The sequence below is a fragment of the Chelonoidis abingdonii genome, chromosome 5 (genome assembly GCF_003597395.2).
Source record: "Chelonoidis abingdonii isolate Lonesome George chromosome 5, CheloAbing_2.0, whole genome shotgun sequence".
Lineage (NCBI taxonomy): Eukaryota > Metazoa > Chordata > Testudines > Testudinidae > Chelonoidis > Chelonoidis abingdonii.
Window position 1 is genome coordinate 54,461,428 of NC_133773.1, and position 26,215 is coordinate 54,487,642.

The following is a 26,215-nucleotide window of genomic DNA, read 5'->3' on the forward strand; positions in this document are numbered from 1 at the left end:
TTGCAGTTTGTCATGCAAATGCTTTTTTATTTTTCATCTATCTCCTGTTATAACACAGCCATACATTTTTCAAAGCTGTTGTCAACACCTTTATGTCCAGTAACTTGGGGCCTTGGAAATCTCAACAGCAGCCCTGGAGATATAGGTGAGCATCAAGAAATTAGAAACTACCAAAGAGTGACAAGAAAACAGAAGATTCTATATATTTTTACTGTTAAAATCATTTTAAAATCCACAGCAAAGAAAACAAGGGAAGGGAGCATATCTAAAACTATACCACAGGACGACAGTTTTGATACCTCTCAACAAGCCTGGCTGAACTGAATTTCCCCAACTAAGCACGCATATTTTAGAAGACAAAATTACATCTTTAATAAGTAGAAAATACTTCATGCTTTTTAAAAAAATCTAATAGAATAAAAAAACAAACTCTGAACTATAAAACAGTGCATTCAAATAGCCCATATGTTGTTTACACAATACCAAACTGTTGGGGGATGATTTTACTTTTGCACAGAACTAGAAGGCTCTGATGAAAGACGGTTCTCCTTTAAGGGTTGTCTGATGTCACACTTTAGGTGCAATTCAGATCAGTGAGGTTTTGTCATCACTATATTGTGGACACAGGCCCTTGTGAAGTCATAGAATATCAGGGTTGGAAGGGACCTCAGGAGGTCATCTAGTCCAACCCCCTGCTCAAAGCAGGACCAATCCCCAACTAAATCATCCCAGCCAGGGCTTTGTCAAGCCTGACCTTGAAAACCTCTAAGGAAGGAGATTCCACCACTTCCCTAGATAACCCACTTCAGCGCTTCACCACCCTCCTAGTGACAAAGTTTTTCCTAATATTCAACCTAAACCTCCCCCACTGCAACTTGAGACCATTACTCCTTGTTCTGTCATCTGGTGCCACTGAGAACTGTCTAGATCCATTCTCTTTAGAACCCCCCCTTCAGGAAGTTGAAAGCAGCTATAAAATCCCCTCTCACTCTTCTCTTCTGCAGACTTAACAATCCCAGTCCTGTAATCCATTTAAAACTCATACAGTTCCACATCACTAATAAAAGCAGATTTTTTCAGAGCATTATCTGAAGAAATTTGCCAGTATTCTTTGAATAAAAAAAGCTGATATAGTTAGCTTTTCTTAAGATATGCAGCATATCATCAATTCTAGGCATAGGATAAGCATCTGGCACCATGACAGCATTGAGTTTCCTATACTCAACCAAAAACCGTAGTGTTGTCTGTCTTAGTAACAAAGACCACAGGTGATGCCCAAGAGCAGTCAGACTCTGTAATCATTCCCAGGGCCAGCATGCTCTGCATCTTTGTGCAAGTTTGCTCTTGTACCTTGCCAGTGGTACAGGAGGCCCTGCTGGGAAGTGGCTGTGATCCTACAGTAACAATCTTATAAGTTAGTGAGTCTTCCCGGGCTTGCTAGAAACACTTGTCTGTGTGCTTGCAGTACAGAAAACACCTTTGCTTTCTCAATTTATATTAACTCACTGTAGATATTGAGGCTTTCCAGAGATGAGCAAGTTTGGTATTCAGCCATCAAATCAATGAGGAGATGTGCCTCAGTTTCCTTTTCTACACAACAGATTGTGTTTACCAGGTCTTCTCTCTTGTGATCAACTTGAAATCTGTTTACATGCACCAGCTGCATGGCAGCATTACTGTGAAGTCTTTTGCCATGTATGTATATTCAGTTACCTCTTCTATTATTTCAAAAGGTCCCTTCCAGGAGTTTTGCATTTTTTCATAGGGATAAGTAGCAACACTAAATCTACTTCAAAGAGCATTTACAACTATATTGGTCATGCCTTTTGTTTGGCCTGACTGTCCCTGTGGTGACTCTGAATGATTTCCAGCATGTCCTTTAACTCTTGCCTGAACCTTTGTACATATTCAGCTATAGGCTACCCTTCTGTCTCAGTATCTCCTTTCCAGCAGTTTCTGGTAAGATCTAGGAGTACCCTCAATTTCCCTCTGTACAGAGATGGAAATGGGGCAAACTATAAGGAAGTGCCCCAAGAACCTACAAACAGTGTAACATTTCATCCTAATCTTAGTCCCGCCATACATCCTCAGTGTTGATTTCAGTGTCCCACTGAACCTCTCCACTACACCATTTGTCTCTAGGTGATATGGGGCAGCTTTTAGTTGTTTTATCCCATACAACTTCCATAAATCACTGAATAGCTGAGACATGAAATCTGACTCATGATCTCATAAAATAATTTTAGGAAAACCCACTCTGCTAAAAATAATGAAAAGGGCTTTTTGCTACAGAAACAAGCTTTATGTCAATAGAGTAACTGCTTTGGGATATCGATAGTAAAATCCACTACAACCAGGATATATTTCTCCCCGCTTTGGGTGGGGTGTGGCATAGGACCCACAATATCCATTGTTACCCTATAAAATGACTCTTGTATTACAGGCAAGAGGCAAAGGAACTTTCTGCAGTCCTACAGGTCTTTTTTTTTGACATAATTCACAAGACCTGCAATAATCTATCCCCTCATTCTGTACCCTGGCCAGTAATTTTTTTTTTAAATGTTCACAGATTTCCATGGCCCTAAGTGACCAGTAAAAGAAAAATCATGTGTCAGTAAGATTAATTCCTCACAGTGCTGGGCAGGCACAATCAGCCACTTGTAAGGTTTCCCAGGGATTTTACTGTTCCCCCCCCTGAGCTTACCTGTATATTCTCTATTTCCCCTTACTGAGGTCCCCTTCAGGACATATCTCCATATGCACTCTAGAGTGCAGTTTACTCTTAATTCATTTGCAAAATGCTCGCAGCTGACAACTGGGACAGATTCTGCAGTAGCAGAGGTAAATTCCCCCTCCCCCAGTCTCAGAGGATTCTACTTTCCTCTGCTATGCAAGAGCTGGCCTCAATCCCTCCCACATCTGAAAGCACTTTGCTTCCTCTTGCTCAGCTGGGGATGTCCCCTTCTCCCACAGCTGCTTTTTCGTCTGCACAATTCTCTTCTATGGGTTACAATATAAACATCTGTGAACATACTAAAAATATCACTTCCCACCAGCACTGCTGTGGACGTGCTGTTTAATATCTCAACTTTCGAGGTACCTTTCAAACCTTCTAACTCAAAATGCACCTTAGCCAGAGGTACAACTATTTTATATTTTTCCAATACAAGGAGCTCTACTTCCTGGTCAGGTAACATGCATATCCAGTTTTTCTGAATATGCTTTCCTTGACCTGAGAAATTTGTAATCCAATGTCCCTTGAGGCTACCCATTCCTTGCAATTTACATTGGCAACCATGATAAACTCCAGGTCCACTTCCTCAAGATCAGGCATCACAAAATTAATTGGTGTTTGCATTGGTAATGACAGTTGCATTAACCTGCATTGGATGGGGTGTGATCTTAGTTTATTTTAAGGCACTTATTTCTCATGTGCTCAGTAGAGTTACATGGGTGGTACCTCCTTGGACCATTCTCCTGTACCTTCTCCCTTGTGTATAACAGGGATTTCTAGCAGGGGAATGATTCTGAGGAGGTGAGCACCTGGGCTCCCAACCACTCCCCTTCTATCCAGTGGTAAAACAGGGTCATCCCCTTTACACCAGGCTTCTGCCCCTACTTCGGTGTCTTGTGCTCATTAGACATTTGGGCTTGTACAAAGGAATCAGGAGGCAGGATGGCAACTTTCTACAGAGAACTTAAAAGATTTATTCTATATTACATCTCAGAACATATGCTTAGAAAATGCTCTTGAGCAAAGAGATCAAACAAACAGTCATAGTTCTCAGCCACTTTTCCCTTTTTCTTGTTGGGCCACACATTTTATAGACACATTGACTCATGCCAGCACTTTTCCTGAGATTTGTGAATTTCAAACTGCACAACTCAGGGGTAATTTGAAAGCTTTGCAAGACACATTTTTAAAACTCATAATATTTCAAAGCTTTTTCAACTAGTATTTCATTAAATATGCTTAATGTTTTACCACACAACTTTGCAATCGGGGGACTTCCTTATCTTCTGGAACTTTATGAACCTCACATAACCTTTCAAAAGTGGTAAAATATGCTTCAATACAATCTGCTTCTTTTTTGTATGCAGGGCACAACGTGTCCCGGCTGGGTGTTCCTTGGATGGAGGGAGTACCTGGAGCCTGTGGGATTTGCCTGTTTGCCCATTTTGCTCTGGGCATGAAGCCTTTCCCTCTCATTTTCTTGGGTTTCCTTCTTTTCCAGCTCCATGGCTTGTTGGTGTGCAGCTGCTTCTGCTTCCAGGGCTGGGGAGCATGCTGCTTCTTGCTGCTGCCTTTCTGTCTCCCTTTCCTTGGCTCATGTTTGTTTCCCATTTTTGGTGTCCATGTTCTTTGTCTTTCTACCAGACAACCATTTTTATGGTTCACACTCATCTCCTAATTTGTCATTCCCCAACCTGGCCAGCAATAACTTTATAGTTGCTTCACAGATGCTCATGTTTATGCTTTACTTTTGTTCTATTTCCCTTATCTGAAATAAACAAAATGAAAAAAATAAAACAGTAATCTTTCTTTTGACTGTTCCTAGCCTTCAAGATTGAGAATCACTTAAACTGTTACATGAGTGTTTAAAGTGTAAATCTCAGTTAAAATAGCAAGATGCTTATGCCATAATTATGCTATTGTCACATTTAGGGGTGACATTTAGGGGTAACAGAACGAGATGTTCTGTTACCACTTGTATTAAAATGCTTCTGCTACTCATAGCTTCCATCCTGCATGCACTCCGTATTCTGTAAATTGTACAACTCCGATTCAACCACTTTGAATCCAACAGCCTGCCAGAAGTTATCCTAGACACACTCTTGTCTTTATCAGACTTGGTGAATGTTAGCAAAGCACCCCAACTCACCCCTAGTCCTGAGCTTTCTCAAACTCATGTGCTCTGCAATGTCCATCCCTCTCCTGCAACATTCATAGGCACAACCCAACAACTTGCCACATTAACTGGAGTTAACATGCACTTTAAAGCAAACACAGAACTTGGTTGGGTTAGATTAAAAGTAAAACTAGTTTACTAACAAAAGAAGACAGGATTTTAAGTGAGTTCAAGTATAAGAGAGAAAGTCAGAAATGGTTACAAGCAAATAAAGGTGAACACACACATCTAAAAGTCTAAAACTTAATCTAGCAAGGTACAGACTTTGTTCAAGATGGTCTTCCCAACTAACAGTCTTCCAGCAAAATAGTGTCTGACTCCCCCTTTCCACCCCTCAGGCTCTCCTCCAACAGCCCAAAGTACAGGTTCCTTTGTTTTCTTAGATGCAAGACATACCTTGGGGTATTCTGCTCTTTCCTTTCTAGAATAGTATGGATTTTTCTGGTTACCCCTCAAAGTAAAGTTTATTCAAGTAACGTGGAAGATGACATGGACTCTGGCAGTGAAGGAAGCTCCATGCTCTTTCTTCCCGCACTAATGTTTGCTAAAATGTAAATTGTTTTGTTTCTTTCCATCTCCCCTCTTCCCTCCCCATTAGCTGACTGCACTGTTTACTGTTTATGTGTAAACTGAGGTAAACTCACACTCCTTTGTTTAGGATGGAGCTGTTTAACACTTTTACCTGTCTGGTTTTGAACAAGAGCTAGTCATATCATTCCCGGTAATTCACAACTGTACATATACTGTTGATATTGTTAGTCATGATATTATTAACCAGTAAGTTATTAGTTTTCAAATGATACCTCACAAGGCATATTTTGTATAAAGATTATTACAATAGTGTGTAAGGTGTGAATACAGGGGTGCATAAGGTTACAGAGTCCCACACTTTTGGAACACTCCTGCTGCAACCTTTGAGAAAGCTCTGGTCAGAAACAGGGGTGCTTGTCTCGCAGAAATCTATCCTTGGGCTAGAGGACATAAAGACCCAGAGATCTGACCCACTTCTTAATTCCTTCCAAGCACTTGTGCACCTTGTCTGAACCTCCCCTCCCAAGCTTTCTAACATCAAAGTATAAAGGATGAAATTCTGGCCTTACTGAAGTCAAGGGCAAAAATCCACTGATTTCACCCCATGTACAGTCTGGTATTTTAGTTACTATATCAAACACAATTTAAAAAAAATATCTTTTACAAATTTGCACCAACTAAGAACTCTTCTATTTAGTTATCTGTGATAGAGCTATCATGCCACAACACAACTAGGCAAGCAAACATTTTGAACAGCAGACACCATCATGGGAAATACAAGCCCCAGCACACTCTCTGATCTATTTTCATGCTGTAGCACTTCAAAGTAACAAGGGACGTTGTGAAAGAGAGTAAATTCATTTAAGAGGTTACACTGTAAAACAGGTTAAAAGGGTCTAGCATAAATGCCAGCTGCTACCTCTTAACATGGCCCTCTTATCCATTAACTTTCAAAAAATATTAAAACAGTGGGGTGAATGCATGATCATTTGACTGCACATTCAACTCAAATGTCACATTCTTTTGGAGTGAATGCCAACAGAGTGCATTGTGCCTTTAAGAAAATATGAAACTTTAATTAGAGAGAATGCCAAACTTGCTGGGTCACGTCTGATACAATCTGGAAAAGAGGAACCAAGAGTCCTGCTTGGCAACTTTTGATATTATATGAAAGATATATTCTTTCTGCATTTCAAGAGATATTAGAATGTGGCCAAGCAAGTCAGTTTGCCCTCTTAAGTCAATGTTTGTGTGCAATTCAAAGCAAGTGAAATTCCCTTTGCTCTCGTCATAGGAACAGCACAACCTTTGAAAGTGTGCATTTCTACTACGGTTTCCATTACAAAGTGTGCGGCATTCAGGCTGAGCTCTATCTCAGGTGGTAGCAGGTTCCTATAGCTAGCCCAAGTGAGTTTAGACCTCTTTTCTGCCAATTACAGCTGTTATGATGCAAATATATTGACAGTTGGTTCTTCAGGTACGTAGCTTGAAACATTTTTAGATATTTAAAAATAAGTACCATGATCTTGAAATGGATCTGGTAATAGCAGTGTAGTGACAAACTTAATAGTACTGGAGCCCTGCACTCACTGCATATGTGCACTTTCTCCCTCTCCATTTTCTTCACCTACACTTACTGTACATGCATCCTGTAGGGAAAAACTGAGGTCACTCATTCTGTCTCCACCCTTTTGGAGCATGATGCAACACAATGCTCTGTCCTTACAATTGGAAGCACCACTCCAAGGAAGCGAGTGGGACCAGGCTGCCATACTGTTGTTACTGGAAGTAGCTATTGCAAATTCCTCCTTGAGCTGTGGGGAATGGCGTGGCTTTCCCATCACCTCTGGATTCTAGAGCCTGGCCAGTCTCAGCTCCTCAACTAACCCTGACTCCACTCCACTACTGGTCTGGTGCTGCTCCTCAGCAGGGCCCAGAGCTACCATGCAGAGATGAAAGTGTGGTCTGAGGCTTTTTGCAGTAAGGAGCAGCAGCTGCCATTAGCTAAAAGTGCAGAGTCACATCCCATCTAAACTGTACAAAACAATAGAATATCTGGTTGTTAAGGAAGTATAACATCTATAGATAAACATTAAGATGTTTAAAGAAAATCTTTCCAAGATAACACTCTATTTGGAAGAACTGCTTATCAGCAGTTTCTACTGGGAAAAAAATATCCCTTTTTTAAACCTTCAGCTGTTTGTCTGTTGCGTAACTAGTTTCACAACATTTGAACTGTATGTAAGGAGTAACGTGCTAGGACTGGTTAAATAATTGTAGGGAGTAATGTGCTAGGACTGGTTAAAGAATTGTTTCATAATACTTTAGTAAAAATAACTGGTTATGGTACAGATAAGCAGGACCTAAGTCAGGGATCAGCAACTTTTGGCATGCGACCCGTCAGGGAAAGGCCCTGGCGGGCCGGGCCAGGCCAGGCCAGTTTGTTTACCTACCGCATCCGCAGGTTCAGCGATTGCAGCTCCCACTGGTTGCAGTTTGCCGCTTCAGGCCAATGGGGGCTGTGGGAAGCTGCAAGGGCTGAGGGATGTGCTGGCCGCCCTTTAAGGGGTAGGTGTGTCACAGGGCTCTGCTTATTTGTGGGGTGGGGGAACAGGGACAAGGGTGTCCCCACTTACCCAGTGCAAGGTTGATACATCCCGACACACAGATGTTGAGACTCTCACCTGGGACAGACAACACAAACAGGGACTCCAGCCTTCTAGGTCAGAACCAAGGAACAGTCTGTTGCCCCGACCTTTTGGCTAGGGCAAATAGAGGCTTCAGCCCCCTGGATGGGGCAGAGCAAACACAGTCTATAGCTAGAAACTCCAGCAGTAATGCCCACCTGCCAACACAGGATAGAAGACCTAGGCCCACGCTACTCCACCAGGTTCTGATCTAGGGCCATGAGAAGCTAGCAACCTCCTGTTCGGGATTCAAGTACTGATTCCCAATATATTCCCTGGGTCACTTCCTAGCCTTAAGTCCATTTCAGACCTCTCCTCTGTGAGCACCAGCTTGGTGTCCCCATCTCTACAGCTGGAGGGTTCTCCATAACATAGACAGGGACCTCTGCTTCAGCAGGCTGACTATTGTTCAACATCCTCCTCCTCAGCCAGCCCAGATTGAGCTGATCAACCTCCTTTTATCTGTTCCCTCCACCTGAAGCATGTGCAGCAGAGGTTAGGGGATATGGTCTCTTGGGCCCAACGTGGTTAACCCCCGCTTGTCTAGTGTGGGGTCACCCACGATAGGGTGTACCACGGATTTATATTTTCTGCTTTATCATCTATCCCTTTCATAATGGTTCCTAACATTGTTAGCTTTTTTTTTTTTTACTACTACTGCATACAGAATGGATGTTTTCAAAGAACTATACATGATGACTCCAAGATCTTTTTCTTGAATAGTAACAGCTAATTTTGACCTCATCATTGCATACATATAGTTGGGATTAATTTTTCCAATGTGTATTACTTTGCACTTATCAATAAGATTACCATTTACTCATGGACAGGTCACAGGCAATAAACAAAAATTCACGGTTGGGGGGGTGCTTAGCTTAACTGGAGAGGATGAGGCACTGCTGCTCGGGGGGGGGGTGAGGGGAGAGAGGTTGCCTGGGGCACAGCTGCTCTTGCAGCAGGGGCACCCAAAGCACCGCTGCTTCTCAGGCAGTCCCTAGGGCCAGCAGCACCAGCTGTTGCCCAGATAGTCCCCACGGCCAGCTGCCGCCAAGCAGCAGCTGCTTTGCCCACCCACAGGACCACCAACTGGCTGTTGCTCTGGCTGTCCAGGTCTGCCTGAGTAGTAGCTGGTGTGGCTGGCCCTAGGGCCACTCCAGCAGTGGCCATGCGATTGACTGCAGGGCCACCTGACCTGCTGGCTATGGGGCTGCTCCAGCAGCAGCCAGTACGGCTATCACTGGGGCTGCCTGAGCAGCAGGCCCCAGGGCCAGCTGCTTGGGCAGCCCTGGGGTCAGTCACATGGGTTACTGGAGAAGTCCATGGAAAATCACAGAATCCATGACTTCTGTGACCTTGAAGACAGATATGCAGCCTTACCTATCAACACTGAATTTCATCTGTCATTTTGTCACTGGGTTGTGAGATCCCTTTGTAACTCTTCACACAAAGCTTTGGATTTACTATATTGAGTATTTTTGTACTGCCTGCAAATTTTACCCTTACTCTTCACCACCTTCTCCACATCATTTATGAATATGCTGAACAGCACAGGTCCCAATACCAGTCCTTGGGGGACCCTGATATTTACCTCTCTTCATTGTGAAAATGACCATTTAATCCTTCCCTTTTTTTCCTATCTTTTAACCAATTACTGATCCATGAGAGAACCATCTCTTTTATTTCATGGGAGATGTGACAAACTGAGGGTGGGGCTGATGGAACAGAGAATCTGAGGAGGTGGCTGATAGCCATAGAGGTATGGAGGGGACAGTGCAGCAGCAGCAGCATCATCATCATCATCGGCACACTCTGAGGTTCAGAAAATGACAAGGCCAAGCTGCCCAAGCATAGTTTTTCAAGGTAATGGAGGGTTACTTCATCATAGATTTCACATGCTTGAGTGATGCTATGGACTGCTCTGGCAGTACTACAGACCTAGGTAATAGATAAGCAACCAATGAGGGATGCCGAGTCTTGGGATAATGCATGTACAACAATTTGCCCTACCTACTGGGACAGCTGCTTTTTGATAGATCAGTTGCTATATTTACTGAGTAGTCTTCAAGCTCAGCCCTGCATATAGCACACTGCTAGCTTTGATGTGGCCAAGCACAGATCACTGTGTGTTTGTATCCTACAGTGAGAGATGTAAACCACAGAGAGGATAGCATGTGTTATATATCTGCCTCTGTGCCTGACCCAAAGGATGCAAGTCTATTGGAGTCCCCACCCATGCACATAACACAGATTAGCAGGTTACAGGGACACAATCTCTTTAAGTCAGCCTAAGCTGAAAAAAAGAATTTCTGGTTAGGCTTGCTACCTTGGTTTCTCTCGATCTATTTTAAATTCACCAAATGCACAGTGAGCTCTTGAGCTGCACTTTCTTTTAGAGCTACTGTTTAAGGGAAAAAAGAAAAAAAAAAAAGAGAAAAATGTTTTTCCTCTACCTACCAACATCTGGTCTACACTGAAGAGTTGTATCAGTTTGTCATATGAAAAACAAACAAACAGAAAAAACCAAATCCTTGACTGACACAGCTATGCTGGCAACTCACCTGTACAGACATAGATGGAAAAGCACTTAGGGAGATGGCATTTCTACACCTTTCTGTCAGTGTAGGCTCTGTCTACAGAGCAGGGCTTTGTTGAGATCTTTGTCAGCTATTCCTCTTTTCTCATACAGATTCTTCATTTTTTTTTTCAGACATAGGAGAGGAGGGAGACCCTTTTAATGAATCTCAATCAAACACAGCAGAGCCAGCCTGACCAACAGCAATGATGAGAAGGTTACCTAGGGAGGCTGTAGAGTCTCCTTCCTTATACGTTTTTAAGGTCAGGCTTGACAACCATCCCAGGCAGAGCTTTTAGTTGGAGTTGGTCCTGCTTTGAGCAAGGAGTTGGACTAGGTGATCTCCTGAGGTCTGTAACGACACGTTTAGCAACCCTCCCATTTTGCAACTAGGCGCAGTTTCCGCCACGCAATGTGACTATGTGGGCTACCGCTCAGGACTTACTGCCGCCTGGTCCATGGGGTTGCAAATCAGGAAGGTAAATTTCTGCCCCCCGCTCAGAGCCAGACAGTCCCCCCCCCCCCCGAGCCTTTTAAACTCCCACAAACATCAGGTAGTAAATCGTAAGTAGAAGTGAGGGCAGAGAGCGCGCAGTGGCGACAGCGAAGGTCACTGGGCATGCGCAGTTCAGGCGAGCGCTCTCTGCTCTATAGCGCTGAGGAGGCGAGCACGAGCCCCCTTCACGCCTTAGGAACCCGCTCCGACAGCTAACTGCTGCCCGACACCACCTGGGGCTCCGCCGGCCGCCCCCTCGGGGGGCGCGGAACCGGGGCCCGGCCAGAACTAGCACGGGGGGAAGCGGGCTGCGCGCACCTCGTCCCCGCCCCTGCTCGCTGAACGGCTCGTGCCGGCCACGGTCTGCCGGGCGCCCTGGCACCACGGCTCTATCTGCACTTGTGGAGGGGGGATCCGAGTTCTGTCTCCTGCCCCGCCCAGGTCGTCCCCCTGGTTACGCACGCGAGACGGTGGCCGAGGCATTTAGCGACCAACCACAGACCTGCGCGGAACAGCGGATTAACGGGCCCTTACCTCACCCCCATCAATCAGTGCCGGGTCAGCCGGTGGCCGGTTTCCTTCCGGGGGACGCTAGAGTCGGGGCTAGGCCGGAGCCAGCCCCGCTCACTGGTTGGGACGATGTGAGCAGTGCCTGTCTTGCTGGCGGTACCCGGGCGGGGGGCGCCCTCGTTGGCAGGGCGCAGGCAGAACTACTGCCCGCCTGGGAGGGGGCAGGCGACTAGCCCAGCGGGGTGTCTCGTGCTAGGACCCGTCACCCACCTGCTCCCCGCTGACTGGGTGGGGGTAGCAGCTGCCGCTGGGCCAACCCCCTCCCCTCCTTGCCACGGACACGGGCGTCATGTGCCCCCCCCCCGACACCTGTCCGGATAAGCGATATGGCAACAGCCTCGCTTTCGAACGGCCTCTCTACCCCTCTCCCGGCCCCTGCGCATCTTCCTCCGTGGGCGTGACCCCCCCACCCCCGCGGGGCTGCAGTTAGCGGGGTTGCAGGGCAGCGGGGAGGTGTTTGGGCAGAGCAGGAAGAGGAAGCTGGGGCGGCGTCTGGTAGCCTGTGTCCTGCTCTGGCAGTGCTTCTAGGCCTCCCCCCCCTTAAGGCTTGGCATTGACCCTCCCCAACCGCCAGCTCTGGTACAAAGCATCTCTCCTTCTTTACGCTTTGTAACTAAGGGAGGACTTAGCCTTTCATTTCTGACAGATGAAGGGTGGTCACTACATGAGAGGGAACAGATGTTACCATCATTAGCAGCTTAGCAAGAGCTAACAGCCCAGACAGATTGTACAATTGTTTCTGTAGCGGCAGACAATGAATGGCCTGTGATCAGTTGTCACTGTCTTTGCACAGAAAATGTTTGTGTACTTATGGGGATACCTGTATAGTAACTTCTTCCGGTTTTGGCTGAAATGGATCTTGAGGCAGCTCACGGGAAAATGTGAATTACAGCGTATCTTTGGTGGTTCAAAGGAAGGTTCACAACGGACGCTAAAGATAGGTAATGAAGGACATAATCTTTTTAAAAGTACATTAGAGCTTGCAACTGGACAGCCAGTTCCTCTTGCTGTGTAACAGCAGTTTGAAGGCATACCTGAAAAAAATAGTTGGTTTCACATCAGCTCCAATATCTAAATCATTATTGATACTGTACTCCTAGTGACAGACTCAAGGGAGCAAGGGTTACATGGGCCCTAGATACGTCTACTGTGTTCAGTGCTGGAATTGGCAGCTATAGGTCTTCTAGAAGCATTTTGGCAAAGCATTGTGAGAAAGCTGACATCCTTCCTGTGTTGTATCTGTTTTGTAACTTGCTTCCTGTATTGTCTGCCAAGCCAGTGCCTTTCTCTTGGACTCTAAATTGCATTTAAAAGCAAATGGTTCAGAGTAGCAGCCGTGTCAGTCTGTATCGGCAAAAAGAACAGAAGTACTTGTGGCACCTTTGAGACTAACAAATTTATTTCAGCATAAGCTTTCGTGAGCTACAGCTCACTTCTTCGGATGCATAGAATGGAACACACAGACAGGAGATATTTATACATACAGAGAACATGAAAAGGTGGAAGTATGCATACCAACAGGAAGAGTCTAATCAATTGAGATGAGCTATCATCAGCAGGAGAAAAAAAACTTTTGAAGTGATAATTAAGATGACCCATAGAAGGTGTGAGGAGAACTTAACATAGGGAAATAGATTCAATTAGTGTAATGACCCAACCATTCCCAGTCTCTGTTTAGGCCTGAGTTAATTGTATCTAATTTGCATATTAATTCGAGTTCAGCAGTCTCTCTTTGGAGTCTGTTTTTGAAGTTTTTTTGTTGCAAAATTGCCACCTTCAAGTCTGTCACTGAGTGGTTAGAGAGGTTGAAGTGTTCTCCCACTGGTTTTTGAATGTTATGATTCCTGATGTCAGATTTGTGTCCATTTATTCTTTTGCATAGAGACTGTCTGGTCTGGACAATACACATGGCAGAGGGGCATTCCTGGCACATGATGGCATATATCACGTTGGTAGATGTGCAGGTGAACGAGCCCCTGATGGCGTGGCTGATGTGATTAGGTCCTATGATGGTGTCACTTGAATAGATATGTGGACAGAGTTGGCATCGGGCTTTGTTGCAAGGATAGGTTCCTGGGTTAGTGTTTATGTTGTATGGTGTGCGGTTGCTGGTGAGTATTTGCTTCAGGTTGGGAGGCTGTCTATAAGCGAGGACTGGCCTGTCTCCCAAGATCTGTGAGAGTGAGGGATCATCTTTAAGGATAGGTTGTAGATCTTTGATGATGCGCTGGAGAGGTTTTAGTTGGGGGCTGTAGGTGATGGCTAGGGGCATTCTGTTATTTTCTTTGTTGGGCCTGTCCTGTAGTAGGTGGCTTCTGGGTACTCTTCTGGCTCTGTCAATCTGTTTTTTCACTTCAGCAGGTGGGTATTGTAGTTTTAAGAATGCTTGATAGAGATCTTGTAGGTGTTTATCTCTGTCTGAGGGATTGGAGCAAATACGGTTGTATCTTAGAGCTTGGCTGTAGACAATGGATCGTGTGGTGTGTCCTGGATGGAAGCTGGAGTCATGTAGGTAAGTATAGCGGTCAGTGGGTTTCCGGTATAGGGTGGTGTTTATGTGACCATCGCTTATTAGCACAGTAGTGTCTAGGAAATGGACCGCTTGTGTGGATTGGTCTAGGCTGAGGTTGATGGTGGGATGGAAATTGTTAAAATCACGGTGGAATTCCTCGAGGGCTTCTTTTCCATGAGTCCAGATGATGAAGATGTCATCAATGTAGCGCAAATAGAGTAGAGGCGTTAGGGAACGAGAGCTAAGGAAGCATTGTTCTAAGTCAGCCATAAAGATGTTGGCATACTGTGGGGCCATGCGGGTATTCATAGCAGTGCCGCTGACTTGAAGGTATTATTGTCCCCAAATGTGAAATAGTTGTGGGAGAGGACAAAGTCACAAAGTTCAGCCACCAGGTTAGCCGTGATATTATCAGGGATACTATTCTTGATGGCTTGTAGTCCATCTTTGTGTGGAATGTTGGTGTAGAGGGCTTCCACATCCATAGTGGCCAGGATGGTGTTTTCTGGAAGATCTCCGATGGATTGTAGTTTCCTCAGGAGGTTAGTGGTGTCTTGAAGATAGCTGGGAGTGCTGGTAGCATAGGGCCTGAGGAGAGAGTCCACATAGCCAGATAATCCTCCTGTTAATGTGCCAGTGCTTGAGATGATGGGGCATCCAGGATTTCCAGGTTTATGGATCTTGAGTAGCAAGTAGAATACACCTGGTCAGGGTTCTAGGCATGTGTCTGTACAGATCTGTTCCTGTGCTTTCTCAAGGAGTTTCTTGAGCAGATGGTGTAGTTACTTTAGGTAATCATCAGAGGGTAATGGCCTGTAGAATGTGGAGTTAGAGAGCTGCCTAGCAGCCTCTTGTTCATATTCCAACTTATTCATGATGATGACAGGACCTCCTTTGTCAGCCTTTTTGATTATGATGTCAGAGTGCATCATATTGTATATAAACTACAAATGCTTTTACTTAAGCTTTAATTACTGAAAAAAGAAAGGTCCAAAAGATATACTTTGCTTTCCCGGCTAGCCAAGGGAAATGTAGTTAACTTCAAAAAACAAACTAAAAAGGTGTTACACCTTCTGCTGAGTCTCTAGCCAGTTTTTTTTTGTTTTACCATCACAATTTCCTATTTAAAACAAAAAAGTGTTTTCTTTGAAAGACCCACACAAACATGGAAATTAATTATAAAGGGGAAACACTGAAAATGACTACACACAAAGTGATGTCAAATGCAACATCTAAAATAAGTAATTTCTCTTATTTGTAAGTCAATCTTCGTTGCCATTGTAACAATAGTAGGAAAATGTATAAAGTATGATGTTCTTTTGAAGTTTACTGTCCTCTAAACTCCTGTTAGTATAAATGAATGATTTTTAATGTGCTTGGAAAGAAAGATACTCCTAAATACACAACAGCTATGTTATCTCTTTCAAACTGGTTCGTCATCTTTCCACACTGTTAAACTGACGTTGTAATGAAGTAAATTTAAAAACTACAAAACTATTCAGATTGCTATATTCATAAAGATGGTGATAGATTTATATCATGCAAAAGGTTTTCAATTCAGTATTGTCACTTGTTAATTTAAAATGATCCTTGACTAATTTGCTGATGCAACCCTAATAAAACACTGGTTAGACATACTATTTACAAATGTGTTAATGATGTAACTCATCAAAAGTTTGAATTCAATATATAAAACAGTTGTAGTGATATAATTATTTGTCTTGTATTACAGAGTACTCATTGGGATTATCAAAGAGTAAGGTAGGAGTTGATGGAGATAACACCCTATACCAGAAAACCAATTTTTAGAGACAAATATTCCCTTAAAGTAATACTTACTTTTAGAATCTGATAGCTTTCAGTGTCTTTTGGGTGTATATTCATGACAGAATATGTGCTGGAGTAAAATTTTTTCTCACTGTTTTTCTATTAGTTTTATACAGAATAATGCTCAATATGCTCAGTTTTATCCATATTTCTACTCCAAAATACATGTAAAATTGAATAGAACAAAAGTAGTCTAATTCATAATGTAATTTTTGTCGTATCAAGGCCTCAGTGAACTGCACAACAAAAATGAAGCTATTAGGCAGGACAGGATAAATGCGATTTGCAGACTAAAAATCTTTTGTAGAAAATGGAAATGTGATACGTAATCCTTTCAGTGCTAGATCTGTACCGTTACGCATGGTGTGATATAGTAGTGCTGTATAATTGAAGCAAATGGAACATGAATACATACTTGGTGGTTCAGCAGTATGTTGCAAGTTTATTTTATTTTTTATATGTTCAGCATCAGTTAAAGGGATACTGGCAAAGAATTAGACCCTCAAATTTGCTTATCTTATCATAAACTAAATGTTTTTCGATGTAGCTCTGAAGATGACTGACTATTCTTTTCTGTCTAATCACTGCCAAGTGGTACTGAAAGAGAATTTTTGTGACTGCCACAAACAAATTTTTGTTACGATAGAGCACATTGAGTGGGTTCTACCAGATGTCTTGACTATGATTTTAATATCAAATTTCTACAGTATCATACCCCAGAATGGTTTACCCTTTGTGTGTGTGTGTGTGTGTGTGTATATGTGTGTATATATATATACACACACACATGCTCATGAATTCCATCTCACATTATTGAAATGTAGCTGTCAGGAACGGAATGAAAACTATTTTATGAATGCATAGTGCCACAAAGAAATTGATATAGTATGGCTATCTATAGTATCTAACAATGACATTGTGGCATCTTGTGTGTTCTGTTGTGGCTGTATACTCCATCTGTGAGGCACAAGGTTGTGAACAGACGTCACACAGGGATGTGTAGGCTCCTGCTGAAAACTTGGTATGATGCATGGCCCTTTTTTCCCCAATCGTAGAATTGTGGGACTGGAGGGGACCTCAAGGGGTTCCCTAGTCCAGTCCCCTGCACTCATGGCAGGGCTAAGTACTATCTAGAGCATTTGTGAAAGGTGCTTGTCTAGCCTGCTCTTAAAAACCTCCAATGACGCAGATTCCACAGTCTCCCTTGGCAATTTATTCCAGTGCTTAACCACCCTCACAGGAAGTTTTGCCTAATGTCCAACCTAAACCACCCTTGCCACAATTTAAGCCCATTACTTCTTGTCCTGTCCTTAGAGGTTAAGGAGAACAGTTTTTCTCCCTCCTCCTTGTAAGAACCTTCTATGTACTTAAACTGTTGTTGTGCCACCCCCCCCTCCACCCAAAACTTCCTTTTTCCAGACTAAACAAACCCATTTTTTTTTCAATATTCCCTCATAGGTCATCTTTTCTAGAGTTTTCATCATTTTTGTTTCTCTTTGGACGCTCTCCAGTTTGTCCACATCTTTCCCAAAATGTGGCACTCAGAACTAGACACAATATTCCAGTTGAGGCCTAATCAATGCAGAGTAAAGTGGAAGAATGACCGCTTGTATTTTGCTTAAAACACTCCTACTAATAATCCCTGTTTTTGCAACAGTGTTACACTACTGACTCATATTTAGTTTGTGATCTACTATGAGCCCCAGATACTTTTCTGCAGTACTCCTTCCTAGGCAGTCATTTCCTATTTTGTATGTGTGCAATTGATTGTTCCTTCCTAAGCGGAGTACTTTGCATTTGTCCCTATTGAATTTCATCCTGTTTACTTCAGATCATTTCTCCAGTTTGTCCAGATCATTTTGAATTTTAATCCTATCCTCCAAAGCACTTGCAACCCCTCTCAGCTGTGTATTCTCTGCAAACTTTATAAGTGTACTCCTATTCCTTTATCTAAATCATTTATGAAGATATTGAACAGAACCGGACCCAGAACTGATCCCTGCAGGACCCCACTCGTTATGCCCTTCCAGCATGACTGTGAACCACTGATAACTACTCTCTGGAAACGATTGTCCAACTAGTTATGCACCCACCTTATAGTAGCTCCATCTAGGTTGTGTTTCCCTAGTTTATTTATGAAAGCTCATGCAAGACAGTATCAAAAGCCTTACTAAAGTCAAGATATACCACATCTACTGCTTCCCCCCCGTTGTTAGCCTGTCAAAGAAAGATATTAGGTTGATTTTGACATGATTTGTTCTTGACAATTCCTATACTGACTGTTACTTATCACCTTATTATCGTCTAAGTATTTGCAAATTGATTGCTTAATTATTTGCTCCATTATCTTTCTGGGTACAGAAGTTAAGTTGACTGGTCTTTAATTCCCCAGGTTGTCCTTATTTTCCTTTTTATAGATTGGTACTGTATTTGCCCTTTTCCAGTCTTCTGGAATCTCTCCCATCTTCCGTGACTTTTCAAAGATAATCGCTAGTGGCTCAGATACCTCCTCAATCAGCTCTTTGAGTATTCTAGGATGTATTTCATTAGGTCCTGGTGATTTGTCTAAGTAATTTTTAACTTTGTTCTTTCTCTATTTTAGCTTCTGATCCTATCTCATTTTCACTAGAATTCACTACGTTAGACGTCCAGTTGCTACTAACCTTTTGTGTCTTTCTCAAAGTGATTCATAGATTCCTAAGCCAGAAGGGACTATTGTGATCTTAGAGACTAACCTCTTGTATAATAGACCATAGAACTTCCCCAAAAAAGAGTATATATTTTTAGAAAAACATCCAGTCTTGATTTTAAAATTGACAGTCATGGAGAATCCACTATGATCTTGGGTAAATTGTTCCAATGTTAATACCTTTATTGTTAAAAAATTTTTTTTTTGCCTTATTTGCAGTCTGAATTTGTCTGGCTTAAATTTCTAGCCATTGGATGTCTCTGCTAGATTGAAGAGATTATTAAATATTTGTTCGCCATGTAGGTACTTACACTGTAATCAAGTCACTCCCCCAAACCTTCTTTTTGTTAAGCTATAGAGAGCTCTTTGAGTCTACCACTTTGAGGCATGCTTTTTAATCTTTTAATCATTCTCATGGCTCTTCTCCAAACCCTTTCCAGTTTATCAAGAACTAATGCAGTGGTTCCCAAACTTGTTCCGCCACTTGTGCAGGGAAAGCCTTGGCGGGCCAGGCTGGGTTGTTTACCTACCACGTCCACAAGTTCAGCTGATCGTGGCTGCGGTTCACTGCTCCAGCTGCTTCCAGCAGCTCCCATTGGCCTGGAGCAGCGAACCGAGGCCACTAGGAGCCGCGATCAGCCGAACCTGCGGACGTGGCAGGTAAACAACCCTGCCCGGCCCGCCAGGGGCTTTTCCCTGCACAAGTGGCGGAACAAGTTTGGGAACCACTGGACTAATGCATCCAAAGCCCTTTTTGCCACAGCATTTCACTGGGAGCTCATGTTCAGCTGATTATCCACTACAACCCCCAAATCTTCTTCAGAGTCACTGCTTCTTAGGATAGAGTTCTCCTATCTTGTGTGACCTTCAAGTATTTACAGCATTTATTGATGTGATCAACATTTATGCTGCACAAGTTAAGATTCTGCTTAGAGGTGACTTTGAAGTATTTACATTCACCGTCTTTCCTGTCCTTTCCAAGTTTCAACTAACCATACATGACTTTTTTGGAGACTCTGTCATCATCCTTTCTGATAACATGACCTGTCCATCTAAGTTGAACTTTGATAACCATTGCCTTGATGCAGGTTATTTTTGCTCTTTCAAGGATGTTGTGTATATTAAGGCCTCTGTCTCAACCTATTTGTTGTTACTAACAGCAAACATGCCACACTTTTCCAGAATGAAGATATCAACCTAGGTCCTGGAATTTGTCTGGGACTTTAGTTAATAGCTTCACTCCGGAAAAGTATGGCATGCTGTTAGTAACAACATAGTCAAGGCCTCTGTCTCTTCCTAATACTGGCATCTCACCTCCAGTAGTGCACTTGCTCCTTATGATGAGGTATTAGTTCATTATTGAACTGGAGGAAGAATGTCACTGAGAATTATCTTACTCCTCAATAATCCCATTTACTTCAGTAGGACTAAGTAAATGGAGTAAGGTATTATTTAGCACGTTTAAGGGTATCAGAATCTAGGTTATAGTGAATTGCCAACACAACTTCTCTCAGGATCTAAGTTTGCCTTTGAGGATTCTCCTCCAGAAATTATCAGGCCTGATACTAGTTATCTTGAGATCACTGTCCAGGATGCATGTTTAATTCATGTATTTTACCAGCTGGCTGAAAAAGAGAGAATGAAACTACCCTCATTCTTTAACAGACAAAGCAAGGGATAGTTCAGTGGTTTGAGCATTGGCCTGCTAACCCAGGGTTGTGAGTTTAATCCTTGAGGGAGCCACTTAGGGATCTGGGGCAAAAATCAGTACTTAGTCCTGCTAGTGAAGGCAGGGGGCTGGACTCAATGACCTTTTGAGGTCCCTTCCAGTTCTAGGAGAGGAGTATATCTGCTGCTGCTATTTTTTTTTTTTTACTTAAGGCTTTAATCACAAAATGTATTTACCTTGACAACTGTCCCATATTTTTTCATTTTTAAAAGATGCAAATGCAATGGGTATAAGCAGACTGGTAAATAATAGGAACAAAATAGATGTTACATTTTGTATTCATTGTTTGACTTACGTTCATTTCTTAGGTGTTAAGAAATGCTGTACATGTTAGTGAAGCTGAAGTGGAAAAATGTGTCCTGGGTATAATGAAAGAAAAGAAGATTAATATACAGAAGGATACAGGGTATGTTGTTTGTTACTGTTATATAGGTACTTCTAACTGGACCACATCATTTTATCTTTTATAAGATTGTATAGGTATGTGGCAAGGGAGATTATTAAAGGAATCCCCTAATCTGATACTGTTGTTTGGGGAATACAGCACATACATCATACTTTGCAATTCAGTTTTAAGAATTCAAGATGTATATATGAGGAGAGTGCATATGATGTGGTATGACAAAAAGGTTTTATCGGCATGAGTTTGGGATAACTGCATTACTCACAGTTGACCAACTCACAATTAAATTGTACTGGTCATCTCAATCAAATCTTTACCATATCATCACATATCTTGTATGACCTATATTACAATATTGTTATTTTAGAGAGTTCATTTAAAAAAAAAATCTTGTTAGATCAGTTTGTTTTGTGTCTCTCCACCGTAACGGTAAAGGCATTTGAGGAGAGGAAAATTATACCTAATTTAAAACAACTCTAAAAATGATCTGAAGAAACTTCTGTACATAAAAACCATCCACAATTTCAAAGTTTCAGATATCTTATGACCTTTAAATCTAGAAGCAAGTGTGGCATTTAATGTTGGAAAGCTGCGGTTCTCCCCTTTTCTGGAGATGCCGTGTTCCCATTTCTAGCTATGCAGCATTGAAGTATTGCCCTTAGACTTGTCACTGGAGCTGCATGAAATATTACCCATTCTGGAGTTTAGACTAGTGTAACATTTTGAGGTGAGGAAAGTAATACATTTCTCTCTGGAAGAGATTTTTCTTTTTTTTTTCCAGTTGGGCAAAGCTTGCAGGAGTCTGCTATGTCAAATTAAATATTGGAGGACCTGTACTCCCTTTTTCTTGTGATCTGAGCAATGATGACTCTATGGCCATCCCATCATGTATCCCCCTTAATATCCTTTGGGGTTTTTTGTTTTTCAGTTTTAAGACAAGCCTGCAGGTATGTTTGCTGCAGATATCTGGTTATAAGAAACTTTATTTGGAGGTGGAAAATCTGAGGAAAGTTCCATATGATTCAGATAACGAAGAACATGAAAAGCAACTAATTCAGGTGAAGGTGTCTTGGAATTCTGAGTCCTAAACTATTACTACAATAATTGAATGCTAATAAATTAGCCATAGAAGTTTAGCTTTCTTTAAATTCTGAACTATTGGGCTGTTTGGTCTTCATAAACTAGAAGAGCAAAATTGGTTTTAAACATTGGAATAAACCAGTTCTGACAGGTGCCTTTTCAATAAGTTTCTGACAAATGCCCTTTACTACAAGTCTCCAACAGTATGTGAAAGATTAATCTTATCCCCTTACTGCTAATTCGTTTAATAGGATGTTGGCATTTTAAAAATATTTACTATTTTCAATTGTAAAAGTGACTCACTCAAATTAAACAATATCCCAAAGCAAATCTCAGACTAATAGCTCTTTTTTCCAAGGGTTTCTTACAGTAAGTTTATTCCATCTGAAACCCCCAAAATAGCGGCACACAATTATTTTAAAAAACCCAACACTTCTGCATACAAACAATACTTGATAATTTATAGTGCCTTCCACTCAAGAAATTTAATGAGTTTTACAAATACTACTGAACTTAGCATTCTAATATCCCTGTATATAGATATTTATCCTCACTGTGGCTTTGATCCTTCAAAGACTTATGCAGGTGTTTCAATTGAAGCCCGTGGGTAATCTCATTTAACTCAGTGGTAGTACTTGTGCTTAAAATTAAGCATTTGCACAAGTGTTTGGAGAATTGGGGTTTACGTGGATGAGGAGACTGACAACCAGAAAAACTAAGGGCCTGATGCTCTTTTACATCCACTTAAGGCCCTTCTACACTGCCAGGACAGCATAAAGGGGCCTTAGTGTAAATGAGTATCGGGCTCTAAGGGAGTTAATTGTCCCCTGATTTGGTTGTAATTTCAGTATATATAGGGCTTAAGTGAGTTACCCAAGGGGAAAAAAAGGAAGTGTGACAAAGCATAGAGAATCCACGTCTCCCAATATTTAGTCTTGTGTCTTAAATGCAAGATTATTTTATCTGACGTGTCAATAAGTATTCTGAATAACATGACTAGGAAATACATTGGCAGTTGTGTTATTTGTAACATGGAAGTATATTTATGTAGCTTTGGAATTTGCTGATGCCTCATGAAAATCTGAAGGCTAGAATCACCAAGCAGTGGTGTGACATTGGTTTCCAAGGTGATGATCCCAAAACAGACTTCAGAGGAATGGGCATGCTGGGATTAGTTAATCTGGTGTAAGTGAAAATAAATACTTTTCTTCTAAGTCTTAAGTTTTCTATGTCTATGCATTCTTATTTAGTATTATTCCTAATTCCCTCTGGATTGACTACCTGAGTAGAAGCAAATAGAAATATATTGGCTACTGTAATACCTTACTGAATAATGGAAAACGAGCCCCTTTCTAAATGAGTAAACAGTTCTTCGACAGCGAGCTGCATTGTTGTAGCCAACTAGTTGGATAGATGGTAGTTTTAGTTACAAATTGTAAGAGTTGAAGAGGAGCAGAAAGGAGTTTAAGAATAAAACATTCTACCCATGTATGATAGGCCTGAGAAAGTAACTGATCAAAGCTCTTCAAAATAAAGTTATTACTAAGTTAAAAGTACTAATGATGTAGAACAGAAGATATGAAAATCCTGCTTGAATGGGGAAATCCTGAAGTCTCTGGAAGTCCCCTATCCCACTGGTCTCCTTTATCATGCCATTCCATGTTACATATCACTTCCTCCATTTACTTTTATTGGTTTTCATTCTGCACTCTTTCTCCAATACACATTTGTCTACGATTCCATTCTTCTGTTGTTGAAAATGTTAGATTTAATTAATAAACTGCTTATGTAGTAATCCTTAGATTTGGTTTTGTTTGCTCCTTTTCAGGTATTTTAGTAAACATTACACCAGTGAAGCTCGACAGATCCTCTCTCATTCAAATCATGCAAAATTGGGGTAAGCCATTTGTACTGGCCTAAAATCTCACAGAGATCTTAGATTTGTAGAGTGCAAGTCTGTATTGGAGTATTTTCTGATTTTTTTTTTTCTTTAAAGAGGAAAACATTTGACACTTTCTATAGGAAATTGACAAACAGAATTAATTTCTAAAGTGTAAGTTAGTCCTTTTGGAGATGTGGTTACAGCATCCGAGTTGAAAACTGTGTGTGTATAGCTATGTTTTTGTTCCAACCAGTCTATTTAGTGCCCTCAGTAATCTGTAGTCTTCAATTAGTTTCATTCTAGAAAAACACTCCAACCCCTATCTCCCCCCCGCCCCCCAAATAGTATGGCTAACAGATTTGGATTACCTTGGAAAGGAATAGTAATTATCCTTTATTCTACTTAGTAACACAAACTTAGTCAAGAGATATGTATTCATGCACACTGTGCCAAGTGTGGTATATATACTTCCGTGGATTAAGTTGTCCATCCGGTGGCCTGGACAAATCAAAGATAGCTTGTTTATTATCTCACACTTTACAAGACACTACTCCTCTTTCATCCACCCAATCCCCAGTTAACTCTGGTTTATCTCAATAATTAATACAGTAAGCATGGGAAGGCTTCATCTTGTGCCTTGTCATGAATGTTGCCTTATCTGTCTAAGTTGTGAACAGTCATCCTACAAAATTAATGAAGGCTTCTGCAGTGAAAACATACGTGTATCCTTTAACATATTATAAATTATTTGTTTTTCAAAATGATGCATTTTTTGGGACTGCTGAACTTATTCTAATTTTTCATCATTGGGCTTTTTAAACAGAAAAAGTCCATACATAACAGGAGCAGACTTAGAGTTGTTACTGAGGTATATTTTCTGTGTTCAGAATTCCACCTCCCTGTGGAAACAGGATATCATGGACAAAGCCCCAAAATGCACTTTATTCAATGACTCAAATTGTGTGTGCAACCATACCTGATTTAACACATTGTACTCTATAACAAGCTTTGAAAATTGCATCACATATGAAAATACATAAGATCTACTTGAGCTTCTGGTGGCCAGCTCTCTTGGTATAGCGGTGTTTTTAGTAGCTATGATGTTCGTGTTACAGTAGATTTAGAAAGAGAGAAGTAGACCAGATCTAGAATTTTTTTTTAAGAAAGCCCCTCCCCCCCCCGCTTGCTGTGTCTAGATGACTGCCGTTGGCTTCTGGGCAATACAGTCTAATGTCAGGACAGTAGGGTGCCCTCCCTCGCAGGGCCATGTGGGCTAGTGGCCAGAGTTACTATGGCTGCTCTCCCTTGCAGGACCTAATGGCCGGAGTGGCTGGAGAGGTGGGCTGCCACCTCAGGACAGGCAGTGGCCAGGGTAGGGGGAACCCAGACCCTCCCTACTCCACTGGGTCCCAACCCAAGGCCCTGACAGTGGTGGGGTTTGCCTGCCTCCTGCTCAGCAGGGATCCTGCCAAAACACACTGAGCCAAGCCCCAGTTTTATGACAAGTTTCCTGTTACGTTCCCATGGGTTACTTCCTACCTGTCCCATAGCCTCTCTTCCCTCTCTGGCGTTGGGTGCCTGGGAGTTGCTGGTAGGCACATTGTGCCAGACTTCTGAGTCCTGGAGTGTCAGCTGTCCTGCTGCAGGAACCTGCAGCTCACCTCTGTTCGCTTTGGCAGTCAGCCCTGACTGAGCTGAGTTGCTCCCTTTTATAGCCAGAGCATGCCCAGCAGAGGCCAGGGGGCGTGGCCTCTTCAGCCCACAGACTGTGATTAACCCCTGCTGAACCAGTGGCAGGCTGGTACACCCCATCACAGTGCTAATTAAACTTTCTATCCTGTTGCCTCTGCATGGTTAATAGGGGCAATCACTACATTGCTGTTGATGAAATTTTATATTTCCTACCCATCCATCTTTTAACTTCACTGTCATCTTAGATGTACAAGGCATGTGAGACAAAAATGCTCCATACACATGAGGGAGACTTTGCTTGATTCCTAAATGACCCAAAATGTAGAATAGGAATAATTTGGCAGATAATAATTTGTCTCTATTCAAATTAGCCCTGGAAAATGGAATAAATAAAAATCAGCAGGCAAATGGATTTCATTAGTATCTAATAGGAAATTTTTTGGTGTTTCAGATATTCCTATGCAATAGTTGGGATCAATTTGACAGAAATGGCTTATAGTTTACTAAAGAGTGGTGCTTTAAAGTCTCATCTCTACAACTTGGTTCCTGGATTGCCACAAATGGAACACTTCCATCAGTTTTATTGTAAGTATTTGTAACTCTTCCCTCTCATAGATGCAGAGGCAGGCCTCCCT

At 42.1% G+C, this 26,215-nt stretch overlaps 1 protein-coding gene and 1 long non-coding RNA gene across 5 annotated transcripts in view; one reads left to right on the top strand and one right to left on the bottom strand.

Moving 5' to 3' along the window:
• Window positions 1-11,784, bottom strand: LOC116839401 (uncharacterized). Of its 3 annotated transcripts, none has more exons than XR_012655951.1 (5): window positions 11,721-11,784; window positions 10,693-10,817; window positions 8,078-8,203; window positions 4,147-4,502; window positions 1-133 (listed from the first exon to the last, which is right to left on the bottom strand). It is a non-coding gene; the product is annotated as an uncharacterized LOC116839401 (long non-coding RNA). The 3 variants fall into 3 exon arrangements; XR_012655952.1 differs by having other exon boundaries at window positions 11,731-11,750; XR_012655950.1 differs by lacking the exon at window positions 11,721-11,784 and having other exon boundaries at window positions 10,693-11,033.
• Window positions 11,766-26,215, top strand: part of ELMOD2 (ELMO domain containing 2) — a 20,363-nt gene continuing 5,913 nt past the window's right edge. Inside the window, exons 1-8 of one of the 2 annotated variants that reach the window (XM_032805298.2) lie at window positions 11,766-11,837; window positions 12,560-12,707; window positions 16,011-16,039; window positions 20,832-20,929; window positions 21,855-21,984; window positions 23,058-23,191; window positions 23,835-23,903; window positions 26,032-26,165. In XM_032805298.2, coding sequence (XP_032661189.1) covers window positions 12,563-12,707; window positions 16,011-16,039; window positions 20,832-20,929; window positions 21,855-21,984; window positions 23,058-23,191; window positions 23,835-23,903; window positions 26,032-26,165 — 739 coding nt within the window. In that variant the 5' untranslated portion in view covers window positions 11,766-11,837; window positions 12,560-12,562. The other variant, XM_032805296.2, reaches the window with a different exon arrangement.